Raw genomic sequence first — 16,078 nt, 5'->3', positions numbered from 1 at the left:
CACATTGTTAAAATGGCTGACATTTTATCAAAAATGTTGTGACTTGCCCAGATTTGTATGCAAGCCCACAGGAGGTTACACCCATCCAATGAAAAACAGTAGTATAGAGCATATTAAAAGATGTGATAAAATGGTATCAGTCAGTTTAAAAATGTTTTTAAAAAATTTAACAGCTCTGCAAATAAACAAGCATTTGGCTTGTTCAAGGTGTTTATTTACAAATATTAAAAGCTTTTTTTTCATTCATCTAGTTTCTTCAAATTGACTCAAAGACCTAGAACTTAATTTTCAATGTTGGTATAATAAATTCATTGCACCATATCAGTATAATATATTCATTGCACTAGAACAATATATGGCTATTTATTATGAAGTTAATTCAAATGATGTTCAAATTAACATATCGTTGTTGATGTTAGAAAACCTCCTATGTGACCCAAAATGTTCTTGACATTTTGTTATCACTGGATTCAGAATTTTTTTTTCTGCATAACATGGTGAATACCTCCTATGTGGGAAAATGTCCGAAAAATTTCAAACATTTTCCCACATAGGAGGTATTCACCATATTATACAGCAAAAAAAATTCTGAATCCAGTGATAACAAAATGTCAAGAACACATTTTGGGTCACATAGGTTTTCTAACATCAATGATGATATTATGCTTGGAAGAAAGACAGTAGTATAGAGCATGTACATGTACATACATTCTTATATGTACATACTCATTTTGGTAATTTACACATAATAAGTCACCCCCCCCCCCATTACAAGGACTTCTCTTGGACTACACCAACTGAGTTCAAAACCACGTAGAACACCTAGATTTGAGAAATGTATTTTTGCAGATACTCACGACACACTGTTCTTCTGAGAACAATCTAGCAAGTGTGATTTCAAGATAGCCATTCTTGAAAATGCTTTTCCACATGTTTCACAAAGGAAAGGTTTCTCACCAGTGTGGCTCAGTAAATGATTTTTCAGATGTGCTGACCGCAAAAATGCTTTACCACACATTTCACATGAAAAGGATCTCTCCTGGGTGTGAACTAATAAATGCCTCCTCTTTCTACATAAATATGAAAATGCTTTACCACATATTTCACAAGTGATGGGTTTCTGTCCAGTATGGGTGGCCAAATGATATTTTAGATAACGGGACTTGGAAAATGTTTTTTCACATATTTCACAAGTGAAGGGTTTCTCACGGGTATGAACCACCAAATGACGTTTTAGATAAGAGCAGTTGGAAAATGCCTTATCACATATTTTACACAAGAAGGGTTTCTCACCAGGATGAACCAATAAGTGAGTTTTCATGTTACTTGCATTCAAAAATGCATCACCACATATTTCACAACTAAAGTGATGTTCACGAGTGTGAACTTTCAAATGTTGTTTTAGAGTACTTGATTGGGCAAATGCCTTTCCACATAATTCACAAGAAAAGGGTTTTTCCCGAGTATGAATCCTTAAATGTCTTTTTAGACCACTTGATTCAGAAAATGCCTTGTCACATAGGTTACAAGAGAAGCGTTTCTCCCCAGTATGAACTACAAAATGCCTTTTCAGCTCTACTGATCGTAAAAATGTCTTCTCGCAAATTTCACAAGTGAAGAGTTTTTCCTGGGTGTGTATCAATAAATGTGCTTTCAGACTATGTGAACTTATAAAGTGCTTTCCACATGTTTCACACGGGAAGAGTTTTGCACTACTGTGAAGTAATGCATGTCTTTTTAGAATATCAGATGTTGAAAATCCTTTGCCACACGTTTCACAAATGAATGGTTTTTCCTTGGTGTGCACTACCTTGTGTCTTTTGAGTCTATATGTATCAGAAAATATCTTCCCACAGGTTTCACATGTAGGGATCTGTTTCTTTGGAACATTCCTTCCTGTTATAACACATTTATCCTTTGATAATGGTGTTCCGTGAATCTTTCTTTCAAGAATTCCATTTTGAACAGAGGAATTTTGTTGGTTTGCATCTAGACACTTCAAAAATTCATGTGATTCAGCTATTACATGTGGAACGGGATCTTCTGGAACAGCTTCCTGATTAGTTTCATAAGCAAACATTTGTGGTCTGTTTATTTGTAATAAATTTACTTGCTTCTATGTTACATTTGATATATTTTGCAGATATTGCTTATTCCTTTATCTTCCTCTAGTTTCTTTAGACTGTAATAAAGCAATTTAATTTAATTGCTGGATCTGCAACAAAAATAGAGGTGAATATATAACTTTCATCTTGATAACTTAAACAATTAAAATTAGTTAGAAAACAAAAGAAAATAATAAGCTTCATTCTGATAGCTCCCTACTTAGTTCGAATTTCAGCTATACTTATACTGCTTGGATTAATATGATCAAAATGTTACAAACTCTCAATAATGCCTCGAAATGGTTGTAATCCAATTAAAAAACTGCCAGTATAAAAAGAAAGAAATAATGCTTATGAAATTTAATTTCATAAGCTTTGTTTATGAAGATTTACAATGATGTGGTTTTTTTTTCCCCCTCCCCATTGCATTTCTGATTTCTCCAGAACAGTAAAGCATCATATTCCAAGTGAGTAATTTATCATTACTCTGGCGAGACTTACCCTGGAAAATTGGACAAAAGAGTCATCTTGCATCAAGACAATGCACCGGTACACACAGCATTTGTGACTCAGGCAACGCTGCATGCCTGTAAGTTTGAGCTATTACACATCTGCCCCATCACCAGATTTGGCTCCACCAGGCTATTTTACATTTTCAAATCTCAAAAGTACTTGAAAGTAAAAAAAAAAAAAAAAAAAAGTTCAACAGTGACAATGTTGTGAGGGATGCAGTCAACAATTGGTCTTGAGTCTATCTTCTGAATTTCGTGAAAATTAATTGTTATAATAACCCTCTTTTACTGCATGAGATAATAATATAGTTTATTAAACTTATAGCCTAAACCTTTTATTCTTGCAGAATCCAAGAACATAAAAAGGATGTGCAATATGGAAGAAACCAAAAATCCAATACAGCCCTACACACGTTCCAGTATGGAGACATATGGAACTTCAACAATACCAGGATCCTCTCCACAGACAATCAGTATAACAGAAGAAAGTTTAAAGAAACCTTGTAAAAAAAAAAAACTGTTCAGGGCCTCATTAATTAAACCCTCAATACTTCCACCTATTTAACAAAAACACAGAGGAAGAGATAGGGAAAATTAAAAAGAAAATACTCCAAAAATCCGGAAGGGCAGCCCACACACAACCCTCTCCAGACTCCCAGTAGTACACGGCAGATGATCTAAGCAAGAAGATAGCACACCTCAAACAAGAATCACTGGATCCAGGATAGTAAAAACTTGGTACTCTACTATTAGTCAATAGATTTAATCCTATAATGTAACTGTTTGACTGCATCTCTTGCCAGCATGCACAACAGGTTTTGGTAGCATTAGCAAGAAGAAGCCAGACAGCAAAGTAAGAATTTAATGTCTATGTATGCATATCCACATGTATTTACCTTAATATATAGTACAAACCTGTGTAACCCTAATACAGCTTCCTTAGCTTGGATTTCCTAAAATTCACAATTAATTACAAAAGGTCCCAAATTGTAACTTTTTTTATATGGTATCAAATTGTAACAAACTGTGTTAAAAAAATGTATTCATTGTATCCAGTTCATATTTTATCAAATTGTATGTCTTTACATTTTCTTCCCCTAACAGCCAATGTATGGTTTAATGATAGGCAGTGGTAAGTTTCCTGAAATGTCACCTAAAATGTATAGTGGTTTGGTCTATAAGCTTAATAAACTACATTATTATCTCATGTGGTAAAAAGAGTGGTTTTATGACAATTAATTTTCATGAAAAATAACCAAGCAACTTCCTTCCCTAATTATATTATTTTTGAATTTCAATTCAGCAGGTTATTAGCTAGTTGATCATGCCAGAAAGTGTGCTGATTAAAGAGGATAGACTAGGTTGAAAAATAAATGGGGTTTCACAACTTTCCAGCATTCCATCTATGAGAAGCTAGAAGCTTTCTTGCCCTCCCCATGTAGATCCCATCAGCTCCAGCTGTCTTTTTTACATTTAGCTTCAACAATTTCATCCTACTGCCCTTCTCCACACCCATTCCAACACATCATCCTTCCTAAAATGAGGCTTCCAGACCTACATATAGTGTATCCAAGATGTGGCCTAACCATTGCTTTATACAAGCAATCACCTTATCCCTGTTGCAAAATTCCTGTACATTATTCAATGTAATTGTGTAACTGTCCTCAAGATAATAGTGCAGTCAGATAGGAAGTTTTCTGAGCAGTGTAGACAGGCAGCTAGAGCAGCTCATGGAGTTATGTCAATGATATACAGGAATTTTGCTAGCCGGGATAAGGGATTATCCTCTTGTATAAGGCAATCATCAGGCCACATCTTGAGTACTGATACAGGTCTGGAGGCCTCATTTTACAAAGGATGTAGAGCTTCTGGAATGAGTACAGAGAAGGACAACAAGATTGATGAGAGGAACAAAGACTTAAATTCAGAAAATTGCAGTGTCTGGATACTCTAGACACCTGAAAGGAGATCCAACTGAGGTATAAGACGTTGAATGGTTTGAGCAAGCTCAATGCTGATGAGATTCTTCCTCTTGCTCAGATTACACACCTGAGGGGGCATAAATTCGAATTAAGGAAAGACAGTTGTAGAATAGATATGTGGAAATTTGCCTTCAGCCAGCGGATGGTTGATTGCTGGAACAAATTTCTGTCTGTCATTGTGGAAGTTGATAGTTTAAATAAATTCAAGGAAGAACTGGACAAACATTTGGAGCCAATGGATGGGTGAAATGGGAAGGATTTTTTTTTTTGGGCTGATGATGTATAAGCTTGCTTTCTTCCATCATATGCCTCTACTAATGTTAATGCACATTGGAATATACAAATTAAAACAAACATACATATTAAAGTTATAAATTTAAAATTCTATTAAAACATGCACATATAAACATTATTTAAAAATATTACTTTAAATAATACTGTACTCTGTTATTGTACAATTTTTATTCTACTTGTATAGCTCTACTGAAAGTTATGTAAATAATGTTGCTTAAATTCTTCTACCTGTGTTTAAAAATTCTTTAAAAAATTAAAATAAATAAACTTAGTTCTACTGAGCAGCATTTTGGTTTCTATCTTGCACTCATACTAAAATCACAAACAACTAATTAGTGTAAAAGAAAACAAATATAAAAGTTGAGATTTTAGAACATGAGTACTAAATTTCGGAAATATTATTGGAAAAGAAAAGATACAAAATTTTTATTCTCTGCTAATAACGTATTCATTGTGATTTAGCATTTGTTCTTAAGGGTAATATACTTTTATCTCCACAAATGCCACTAAGAGTAAAAAATATGCATAATGTGGCTAAACTACAGAACATGGGTACACCCAAGTAACCCAAATGGTCCACAGCGATTACACAATCTATTCCTTAGCAAGGGGTACCCAAATACTATTATTATACCAAATAATACTATTATTTGGGTACCCCTTGTCTCCGTGCAGTGCACATAGCCATAGAATGGAGCGATTGTACGGTCGAGTTGTGATTTGGTGATTATTGTGAATGCATTTTGTTTCTGATTGTTTGTGTCATTGAAGAGGGGGAGGGCGCTTAGCTTAAGTAGGATATTTATCCCCCATCCCGCAATTTCAAAATCGGAAAAGAAGTTCCCGATTTTGATACAGCGGCAGGTGAGGGGGAGGATAAACACCCTAGGCATGTTAACCTAGGAGGGGAGAGGGCAGTCATTGGCACCTGCCAGTCACTGCCTTCTTCCTGACTTTTAGTCGAAGTACGGAGGAATACCCAAGATCTGGAATTCTACCCTAAGCGTAATTTTGTTACCCGATTTACACCAGTGGTAAGGAGGAACCCCCCTAAACAATTTATTCATTTTTACCACGATCACTAAGGTGATATAATAACACTAATCTTCCTGATCATAATACAGTACTGTAGTGGTATACGGTTACTTTAACATTGTTCCTCTGTGTTTATCTCGAACACCTGGCAGTTTAAAACACGAACGGAAATGGCCGCAAAAAACTATTGAGATTCTTGTCTCTGTTTAAGGCCATCAAACATGTGATAGGAAACGGTTAAGTAATTCATAATAAAATGTAAACTAACAACTTATTTCATTGTTACCAAACAATCGAATAAATTCATTCCGACAAACACAACACGTGATGTCGCAGCTTACCATAAGGTGTTTGGGTAGTCAAAAATCTTAATGGTGTGCATTTTCCCAACGCCACCTATACAAATAAACATTTCATTTACGTGGCATTAGCTATACCTAACTTATGTAGGTGGCGTGCAGGACGTTGAAATCTGGCTACGAATATCATATTTTTTATTAATCACGGAAAAAAAAAAAAAAAAAACTAACCCAGACCTGATATGGGAAAAACCAAACAATTCAATGACATACTAGTTGTGGAAGGGGTGGCGGAAATTTCCCTCAAAACTCGCATGGTGTATGACAGAAGCAAACATCAAAAAGAAAAAATAATTTTAAAAACTGAAGATTTATAAAGTTCATAGGCAATTACAATTTTAAAATCACTTAAAACAACACTTCTTTATAAATGTGCAATACTCATTTTTTTCTGTAATGCTCAATTACAAAAAATAATGAAGACATTTCTGTAGTGAAAACAGTCGTGGAAACTTCAACTTGTGAGGGGGAAGGAAGTAGACGGCATTTGTTATTGGGCGCCTGTCTAACGAGTTGTTTGTTTTAGGCGTATCAGCAACCATACTGCACTGTATGACGTCTGTAATTGCTTTTATTCTGTGGCCAATTTGTTGGTGGTAAACCCCGTGTTTCTGTAAGTCAAAAATAATACTACCGTCACTCACTATGAACAAGGCCAATAAAAACTCCTCGTGTCATTGACGGGTTTCAAACACGGGTCTTTTCCACCCAGTGTGAGAAGGACGATGATTATATCCATCGTGCTGCCGCGAGGGCTTAAATCTAGTTTCTGCACTGACTGGATCTTACACCACCACACCTATCCGAGATGGATGCTGCGCTCTCTGATTTTCACATTGACCTAACTGTCATTAAATCGTACTCTATAAGTAGTTGTATAGTCTTAGTCAAGCTCGTTAGTTAATTTTTTAATTTAGTTAGAGACTTTGTGGGTTACTGCTTATTATACGTAGAATATTTGTGTCATTCGAATCTTGTAGCAATTGTTATACAGTATTCATAAGCGTGAGTAATAGAGGAATTCTAATCTTTTAATTGTGTTAAATAGGATGCTCTAAAGTTCGAATCACTTTAGATCATCCTATGACTTATGACTTTTAAGCGTAACGGTATAACGTAAGCGTATAGCCTAATACGTATAACGCAAGCGTATAGCCTAATACGTATAAGGCAAACTTGGTAGCGTAGTAGTATTATTGTTTTTTTTTATTATTATTTTTATTATTTTTATTAGCCATATGATGCAAGGAAGCCTGAGGCTTATGCTGCACCAGCCAAAAGAAATTCCCAAGTTACCCTGAGAGAGAGAGAGAGAGAGAGACAGAGAGAGAGAGAGAGAGAGAGAGAGAGAGAGAGAGAGAGAGAGAGAGAAGGATGATGATATCCAGCTCAGGACCCTGGGTTTGCCAAGCCCATACCCACCAGATGTGAGCCCCTGGGCGTAACTGGTGAATTGGAGATGGTATGTTATTGCATTTCACTGTTTATTTAGAATTAGAAGTACACTAATTGTTTCTGATTCTATGATAATGTTGGTGAATTGTTTGTTACTTATCGTTTATAATCGCTTATGGAACCACATTCGACTTCTGCCACCATTATTTTGTATCTGTAAGGACATTCGACTTTTAATTACATATAATTAATCACGTAAACTTCATAGCATAACCGGTGCATAGTGTTGTCACTGCATTGGGCATATGTGTTTAGTGTAGTACTTTTAATTATATTCAATTCGAACAAAACTCATACCTCAGACCAGAGCAGTAAAGCAGAGGGCTAAAACTATTGGGAGTGCTGTGGCTCTGGAAAGAAACAAGAGGGACAGTTGTACTCCAAATCACAGCCTTAAGAATTGTACGACTAGCTTGATGTTTGCAGAGCTATCAGGAACGGGACATAATATTGCTAAGGGAATAATATCACTGTATGTACTCGATGCAAGGACTGTGAGGATTTTAGGCGAAAACTCAGCGTTGTTATGGGCATTCATGAGAGCTTTAAGAACAGGGCGGATGCCTTCAAAAGAATTAAATTGGTGGTCCCATCAAATTCTCAGCCGCCACCAACACTACAGCCTGCTGTTGTTCATCAGCAACGTAGCGTCAATAAACGAAGACAGAATACTGGTCCACAGGAGCTAGTTGTTGATAGTGATGGTGATAGGGCCAGTAAATCAGAAAATCTAATAATGGGGGATTTTAATTTTACAGATATTGACTGGAATTTGTAGGTTGGTCACTCACACACTAGCAAGGCTTTTGTGGATTTATTGGATGATTGTTTCTACATCAGCATGTTCGGGAGGCAACAAGAGGGAGTAATACTCTTGATTTGATTATTAGTAGTGATTCTTCATACATTAAGAATCTGCAGATAAAGGAACCACTAGGTGGCAGTGATCACAGTGTGCTGCAGTGGGATTTACTCAAAGAGGTAACTACCATCAGGGGTAAAGGGAAGGGTTTTTGCTTTCGTACAGGCGACTACGATGATCTGAGATAGTATTTAAATTCTATACAGTGGGACCAACTGATGATGTTACCAACAGCAATTTCAAAATGGGAAGCATTCAAAGAACTTACCTTGGAAACTACTAGGCTTTACATTCAACTAAGAAATATTGTCCAAGGTTTAAGCCTAAATGGATGTCAGATGAACTAATGAGACATATGGCAGAGAAAAAAAATGCATGGGATAAATATAAATTAACATACATATGACAGAGAAGCCTATGATAGATATAAGCTGGTCTGTGACCATGTTACGAAGGAGGTTAGGCAGGCGCAGGCAGATTACGAGAAATCTTTGGCAAAGAATGCAAATAAAAACAGCAAAGAGTTCTTTACTTATGTAAACTCTAGAAGGAAGGGGATGAATCAGGTTGGTCCACTTGATATCGATGGTTCAACTGTTGATGATCATGCACAGGTAGCTAACAAACTAAATGAATATTTTGCATCAACATTCACACATCAGGAGTTATTCAGGAAGGGGAATGCCATAGTTTTATTCAGCTCTGGCAGTAGGCTAGATAATCTTGTAATAACTGAGAGTAAAGTGGAGGAGAAATTGTTGAAGATAAACACAAGAAAGGCACCTGGGGTGGATGGGATCTATCGAGTTATATTAAAGGAGGCAGCAAAGGAAGTAAGCAAACCCTTACCCATAATTATGAGAGCTTCCTTGGACTCAGGGGATGTACCCATAGACTGGAGATGTGCAAATGTGACCACAATTCACAAAGGAGGATTAAAGACTGACAGAAGTAATTATAGACCTGTGAGTTTAAATTCTGTTCCAGGAAAATTAATGGAGGCACTGATTAAAGAAGCACTGCAGGATCATCTAGATAAGACTTCAGTTATAACTCGGACACATCATGATTTTGTTAAGGGAAAGTCTTGCCTGACCAATTTGATTCGATACTATGATGCAGTCACAAAAGAACTGGATGCATGAAATAACTTTGATATTATATATTTGGACCTTAGAATGGCTTTTGATACTGTTCCACAAGGAAGACTACTGCACAAATGGAGCAGTGTCGCACTGGAGGAAAATTGCTGCTATGGATAAAGGGATGGTTGAGGGGGAGAAGACAGGGAGTGGTAATCAATGGACACTGCTCATCGTGGAATAATGTTATTAGTGGATTCCCTCAGGGTTCAGTGTTGGGTCCATTATTGTTTTCTGTATTTATAAATGATATTGATGATGGTATATCAAGCTTAATGTCCAAGTTTGTAGACGATACAAAGGTTGGCAGGGTTGTTAAGGACACTACTGACGCTATGCTGCTGCAACAGGATCTGGAAAGGTTGAGCAGATGGGCTGAGAGGTGGCAAATGAAGTTTAACATTGACAAATGTAAAGTACTACATATGGAAAACAGCAACCCCAGAGCAACGTATCAACTCTGTGGTACTACACTGACAGTGCTAGAGAAGGAAAAGGATCTGGAGCAATTGTGCAGACAGATATGAAGTTCTCTGAACAGTGCAGACGGGCTGCAAGAGTAGCTCATAGTGTCTTTTCAATGATATACAGGAATTTTTCTAGCAGGGATAAGGAAGTGATTATTCACTTGTATAAGGCAATGGTCAGGCCACATCTTGAGTACTGTATTCAGGTCTGGAGGCCTCATTTTAAGGATATAGAGCTGTTAGAACGAGTACAGAGAAGCGCAACAAGATTACCGAACGTAACAAACTCCGGGGGCTCACATCTGGTGAGTATGGGCTTGGCAAACCCAGGGTCCTGAGCTGGATATCATCATTCTTCTCTTTCTTGGTGATTCTTTTATACTTCTCTCTCTCTCTCTCTCTCTCTCTCTCTCTCTCTCTCTCTCTCTCTCTCTGTCTCTCTCTCTCTCTCTCTCTCTCAGGGGGTAACTCGGGAAATTTTTTTTTTTTTTTTTTTTTTGGCTGGTGCAGCATAAGCCTCAGGCTTCCCCGTACCATATGGCTAATAATAATAATAATAATAATAATAAAGGGATGCTCTTACGAAGAAAGGCTTAAATTTTGCAAATTACAGTATCTGGAGACTAGGCACCGGCGAGGTGATCTTATGGAGGTGTATAAAGCCTTGAATGGTTTGAGCATGCTCAATGCCGATGGAATTCCTGCTCTTTTGCTCAGAATTATCACCTGAGATGGCATAAATTCAGATTGAGGAAAGACAGATGTAGGATAGATGTGCGGAAATTTGCCTTTAGCCAGCGGGTAGTTGGTTGGTGGAACAGAATTCCATCCCTTGTTGTGGAAGTTGATAGCCTAAATAAATTTAAGGCTCAGCCGGACAGGTATTTCGAACGAACAGAGGGGTGAAATGGAAGTGTTTTTTTTTTAACAAATAGATATTTATTGTATACCCAGTATAAAATGAAATATGAGTACAATTTCAGTTCAGTAGCTTTCGGAACTCGTGTCCCTTTATCAACTGACAAATTTGAATACATTACAAGCAAAGTGTGGCACGTTACTCATTCGTCATTGTTGTAGCACGGACGTGTGCTGCCTTGCGCCAGTGATCATCCATCAATAAAACGGTTGTCTCCAGGATTGGATGTATACGCATGCCTTTCTGGCGATTTAATGCCTTAGGGTTGTTTATTATGTTTAGTGACTCTAGCCATAGGCGGTGGCGAAAGTGTCGCGCGTGGTCCACTATCTCAAAGTCGCGCTTGGGGTCAAGATCGTGGTTGGTAGCCCAAAAATGTTCTGCAAGCGCGGACTGGTCAGTTTCGGCAAGCCGGATTGCTCTGTCGTGTTCCGTGAGGCGATCCTGGAGACGTCTCGATGTCTCACCTACGTAGCAACTGTTACAGGCCCTACAGGTGATACGGTACACTACATTGCTGCGTAAGACAGGTGTGACAGGGGTCTTCACACTGGAGACAAGTGAACGTAGGTTCCTACCTGGTAATTGCACACATTTGATGTTGTAACTTCTCAGGATCTTCGAGATACGTCCTGACACTCCTGGATAGTACGGAATGTAGGCGGATGATATGCCGACTTGCTTCGGAGGTCTTGGGTTGGAAGTAAGTTCTTGTGCCTGTAACAAGCATCTGTTTAGTACATGGGATGGATAACCGCATCTGGTTAGGTCCGCCTTCACACGGGAGATCTCGTTACGTCTAATTGTGTCGGTGCTGGAATGGCTCCAGGCCCTGGAGAACAGGGTGCGGGCAGTGCTATTGAGATGGCTTGGAGCGTGGCCGGACCCGTAGTTGGTGAATTGACCGCACCACATGGGTTTGCGGTATACTGAGGTCTCTAGATGTGGGCCTACGCGATGCACTAGCACGTCCAGAAACGGGAGCGAACCGTCCACCTCTGATTCTACGGTAAACTTGATGAAATTGGATAGAGAGTTGAGGTATTCTAGTAGTACCGTTTCAGAACCACGTGGTATTATGGTAAAAATATCGTCGACGTTTCTACACCACGTTGTAATAGGTGTAGGTGGGTTCTGGTGTATCTGCTTCTCCAGATCTTCCATGGCGATGTTAGCTACTACGGAACTGACAGGGGCACCCATAGCAGTGCCATGTACTTGTTTGGGTACTGCTATGGGTGCCCCTGTCAGTTCCGTAGTAGCTAACATCGCCATGGAAGATCTGGAGAAGCAGATACACCAGAACCCACCTACACCTATTACAACGTGGTGTAGAAACGTCGACGATATTTTTACCATAATACCACGTGGTTCTGAAACGGTACTACTAGAATACCTCAACTCTCTATCCAATTTCATCAAGTTTACCGTAGAATCAGAGGTGGACGGTTCGCTCCCGTTTCTGGACGTGCTAGTGCATCGCGTAGGCCCACATCTAGAGACCTCAGTATACCGCAAACCCATGTGGTGCGGTCAATTCACCAACTACGGGTCCGGCCACGCTCCAAGCCATCTCAATAGCACTGCCCGCACCCTGTTCTCCAGGGCCTGGAGCCATTCCAGCACCGACACAATTAGACGTAACGAGATCTCCCGTGTGAAGGCGGACCTAACCAGATGCGGTTATCCATCCCATGTACTAAACAGATGCTTGTTACAGGCACAAGAACTTACTTCCAACCCAAGACCTCCGAAGCAAGTCGGCATATCATCCGCCTACATTCCGTACTATCCAGGAGTGTCAGGACGTATCTCGAAGATCCTGAGAAGTTACAACATCAAATGTGTGCAATTACCAGGTAGGAACCTACGTTCACTTGTCTCCAGTGTGAAGACCCCTGTCACACCTGTCTTACGCAGCAATGTAGTGTACCGTATCACCTGTAGGGCCTGTAACAGTTGCTACGTAGGTGAGACATCGAGACGTCTCCAGGATCGCCTCACGGAACACGACAGAGCAATCCGGCTTGCCGAAACTGACCAGTCCGCGCTTGCAGAACATTTTTGGGCTACCAACCACGATCTTGACCCCAAGCGCGACTTTGAGATAGTGGACCACGCGCGACACTTTCGCCACCGCCTATGGCTAGAGTCACTAAACATAATAAACAACCCTAAGGCATTAAATCGCCAGAAAGGCATGCGTATACATCCAATCCTGGAGACAACCGTTTTATTGATGGATGATCACTGGCGCAAGGCAGCACACGTCCGTGCTACAACAATGACGAATGAGTAACGTGCCACACTTTGCTTGTAATGTATTCAAATTTGTCAGTTGATAAAGGGACACGAGTTCCGAAAGCTACTGAACTGAAATTGTACTCATATTTCATTTTATACTGGGTATACAATAAATATCTATTTGTTAAACTATGGACCCCAGTACTCCAGGCCCATTTGTCACTGTTTTTTTTTTTTTTTTTTTTTTTTGGCTGATGCTGCATAAGCTTGCTTTCTTGCATCATATGCTTGTACTAATGTTAATTCTACTGCCCGGAAAATGGGAAATATATCGTGCAAACACAATAGGTTGAATAGGACCAGGTTATGTCTAACAGGGCAGAAATTGATGAAGTTGCAGAGCAGATATCATATTTAACGGGCAGCAATATTGAAAAATGACATGAGTTAGAAGTAAATTAGAAAATGTTTGCAATTCTACAAGGGCACGATAGAGGGTGTATATGATGAGAGCCTCGTCAATCAATTGGGCTCTCGAAATATTGTGAAAGACTGAAGGGTAGAATATTTTCACAGTGTGATCTCTGCTTGTTAACAGGAGAGACTGCTTCTACACGGAGGAATACCCTGGAAGGAAAAGGGTGCAAGAAAATATGCTTATGCTATCGAGGCAGTGTTAAGTATGTCAGAAAGCTGACCCACTAGTTTGATTCACAGACTAACTCAAGCGGTGATAATTTAATTTGGGGAATGGTGCAAGATCTTATCTTAATTGTCATCATCTTAATCTTCTGTGGATTTCTCCTTCTCGAGATACTCTCTCTTCAGCTTTACAAACTTTCGCTGCCGTCGTACCCACCCATTAAATGCGTTTTGTGAGCCATTTTTCGAAAGTCTGCGAAGTGCTTCTGTTGTGGCTCTGCGAGCATCATTGTGTGCGACGCGAAACGCTTGCTTTTCAGACCTTTCTTCAGACGTGGAAACAGGAAGAATTTACATGGGTGTTTGACCAGTGAATAAAGGGGGATGTGACACAACTTTGACCCCTATGGCAGTGATCACTGCCTGCACAATATTAGCAGTATGTGGCCTGTAATTGTCTTGATGTAGAAACCACTTCACACTGGAAGGGTCAGTCAAGACGGAATGGCTATCCTCCAGAGACATAATATCGTATGGTTTATTCATCTCTTTAACTGTTTCGTCGCATTTAATTCTCGTCTGACCCAATAACGAATCATATATCGCTGTTCAATCTGTATGTCCGACATAATACTTGCTTCAAAAGGAATGTCAGTGACACGCGGCTAAAAAAACTCTTCATGAAATACTAACTCCACAAATAGTGGCATGCTCAAAAAACGTCGGCTGATAGCGATCAGGGAGAGCTCCTCTAGCGACAGATATGGAAAGTTCGAGCGGTAAACATAAAATCTTGGAACAATCTGCGAATTAAATGATCACCCCTCGTATGTTAGCAATACTAGCAGGAAGACGTAAAAGTAATTCTTTCACTGCTTCTATTGGAAGAAGCTGCAGCCTTGAAAGCAAGGTGCTAGGGATTTCAAGGACTGCGGGAAGTCATCAAGAAACAAGTAAATACGTGGGCTGTGTTAAAGTAACTAAGAGCAAGTGCAGGTGCATATATAACCTGCATGTAAACCAATACTAGGAGCATAATAAATAAATTACTGCACGTAAACCAATACTAGGATCATAATAATTAAATTATTGCATGTAAACCAATACTAGGAGCATAATAAATAAATTACGGCATGTAAACATATAATAGAAGCATAATACTGTAAATAAATTTGATGAATTCGAAGTGCTCGTCAAGACATCAAATGTGGACATTGTTGGGATATCAGCGATGTGGTGGATTCGGATATAATGGATGAAGAATCAGAATATCGGGAGTAGAATGAACAAGGAAAGGGCAGACAAGATAGGAGGAGAGGAGGAGTTATGTGCTTAGTTAAGAAGCACATAAAATCTAAAGCAATGCGTCCAGTTGACATGTAATTTTGATTCAGTTTGGTGTAACACAAGCACTGGAAAAGTAAAAATGAGATTAAGAATATGTTATCGACCATATTACTCTGATAAATATAACGAACAACTGTATGGAGAAACGGAGTGGACCATTAAATCAAAATGTCTTATAATGGGGGATTTTAACTTTTCAGATAATGACTGGAACTTGTTGATTGGTCACTGATAGACTAGCTGGATTTTTGTACATTTATTGGTTGAGTGTTAACTAGAGCAGCATGTTAGAGAAGCAACAAGTGGGAGTAATGCTTTTGATCTGCTTATCAGCAGTGATTATTCATGGATTAAGTATTTCCAGAAAAGAAACTACTAAGTAGCAGTGATCACAGTGTACTGCTTGATGTAACTACCATCAAAGACAAAGGTGTAGGCTTTTGCCTTCGTAAGGGTGACTACAGTGGTCTCAGGAAGTTTTTAAATTCTATACAGTGACCCTCGTGGGTAGCACCGTTGGTAGAATCGCTATTCTATGTACAACGGGTGGAAAAGCCATGGTTTCAAGGGCGGCAATGATGTGAGGAACATTTATTGGCCCTTATTCACAACTTGACTGAGTTAGTCGGTGTCAGGGGAGGGCAGCATAGTTTTTTCTTTCGCGGAAACTCGAGATTTTCGTCCAACAAGCAGAAAATTGACCAGAAAACACA

General features: G+C 39.0%; 1 protein-coding gene across 1 annotated transcript; it reads right to left on the bottom strand.

Moving 5' to 3' along the window:
• Positions 1-648: 648 nt before the first annotated feature.
• Positions 649-6,319, bottom strand: LOC150075553 (uncharacterized). The gene is made up of 2 exons (XM_090388751.1): positions 6,270-6,319; positions 649-2,215 (listed from the first exon to the last, which is right to left on the bottom strand). Exon 2 carries the CDS (start codon positions 2,078-2,080, stop codon positions 854-856), a length of 1,227 nt encoding a protein of 408 aa, XP_090244877.1. The 5' UTR covers positions 2,081-2,215; positions 6,270-6,319; the 3' UTR covers positions 649-853.
• Between the last annotated feature and the right edge of the window lie 9,759 nt (positions 6,320-16,078).

Source organism: Mastigoproctus giganteus, chromosome 14, assembly GCF_048544385.1.
Source record: "Mastigoproctus giganteus isolate SK-2022 chromosome 14, ASM4854438v1, whole genome shotgun sequence".
Classification (NCBI taxonomy): domain Eukaryota; kingdom Metazoa; phylum Arthropoda; class Arachnida; order Uropygi; family Thelyphonidae; genus Mastigoproctus; species Mastigoproctus giganteus.
The sequence above is the reverse complement of the archived record's forward strand: the minus strand, read 5'-3'. Positions and strand labels throughout refer to the sequence as shown.

Excerpts from the sequence above, each read along its gene's own strand:
- LOC150075553 (XM_090388751.1), bottom strand. The coding sequence starts at position 2,080 with ATGTTTGCTTATGAAACTAATCAGGAAGCTGTTCCAGAAGATCCCGTT.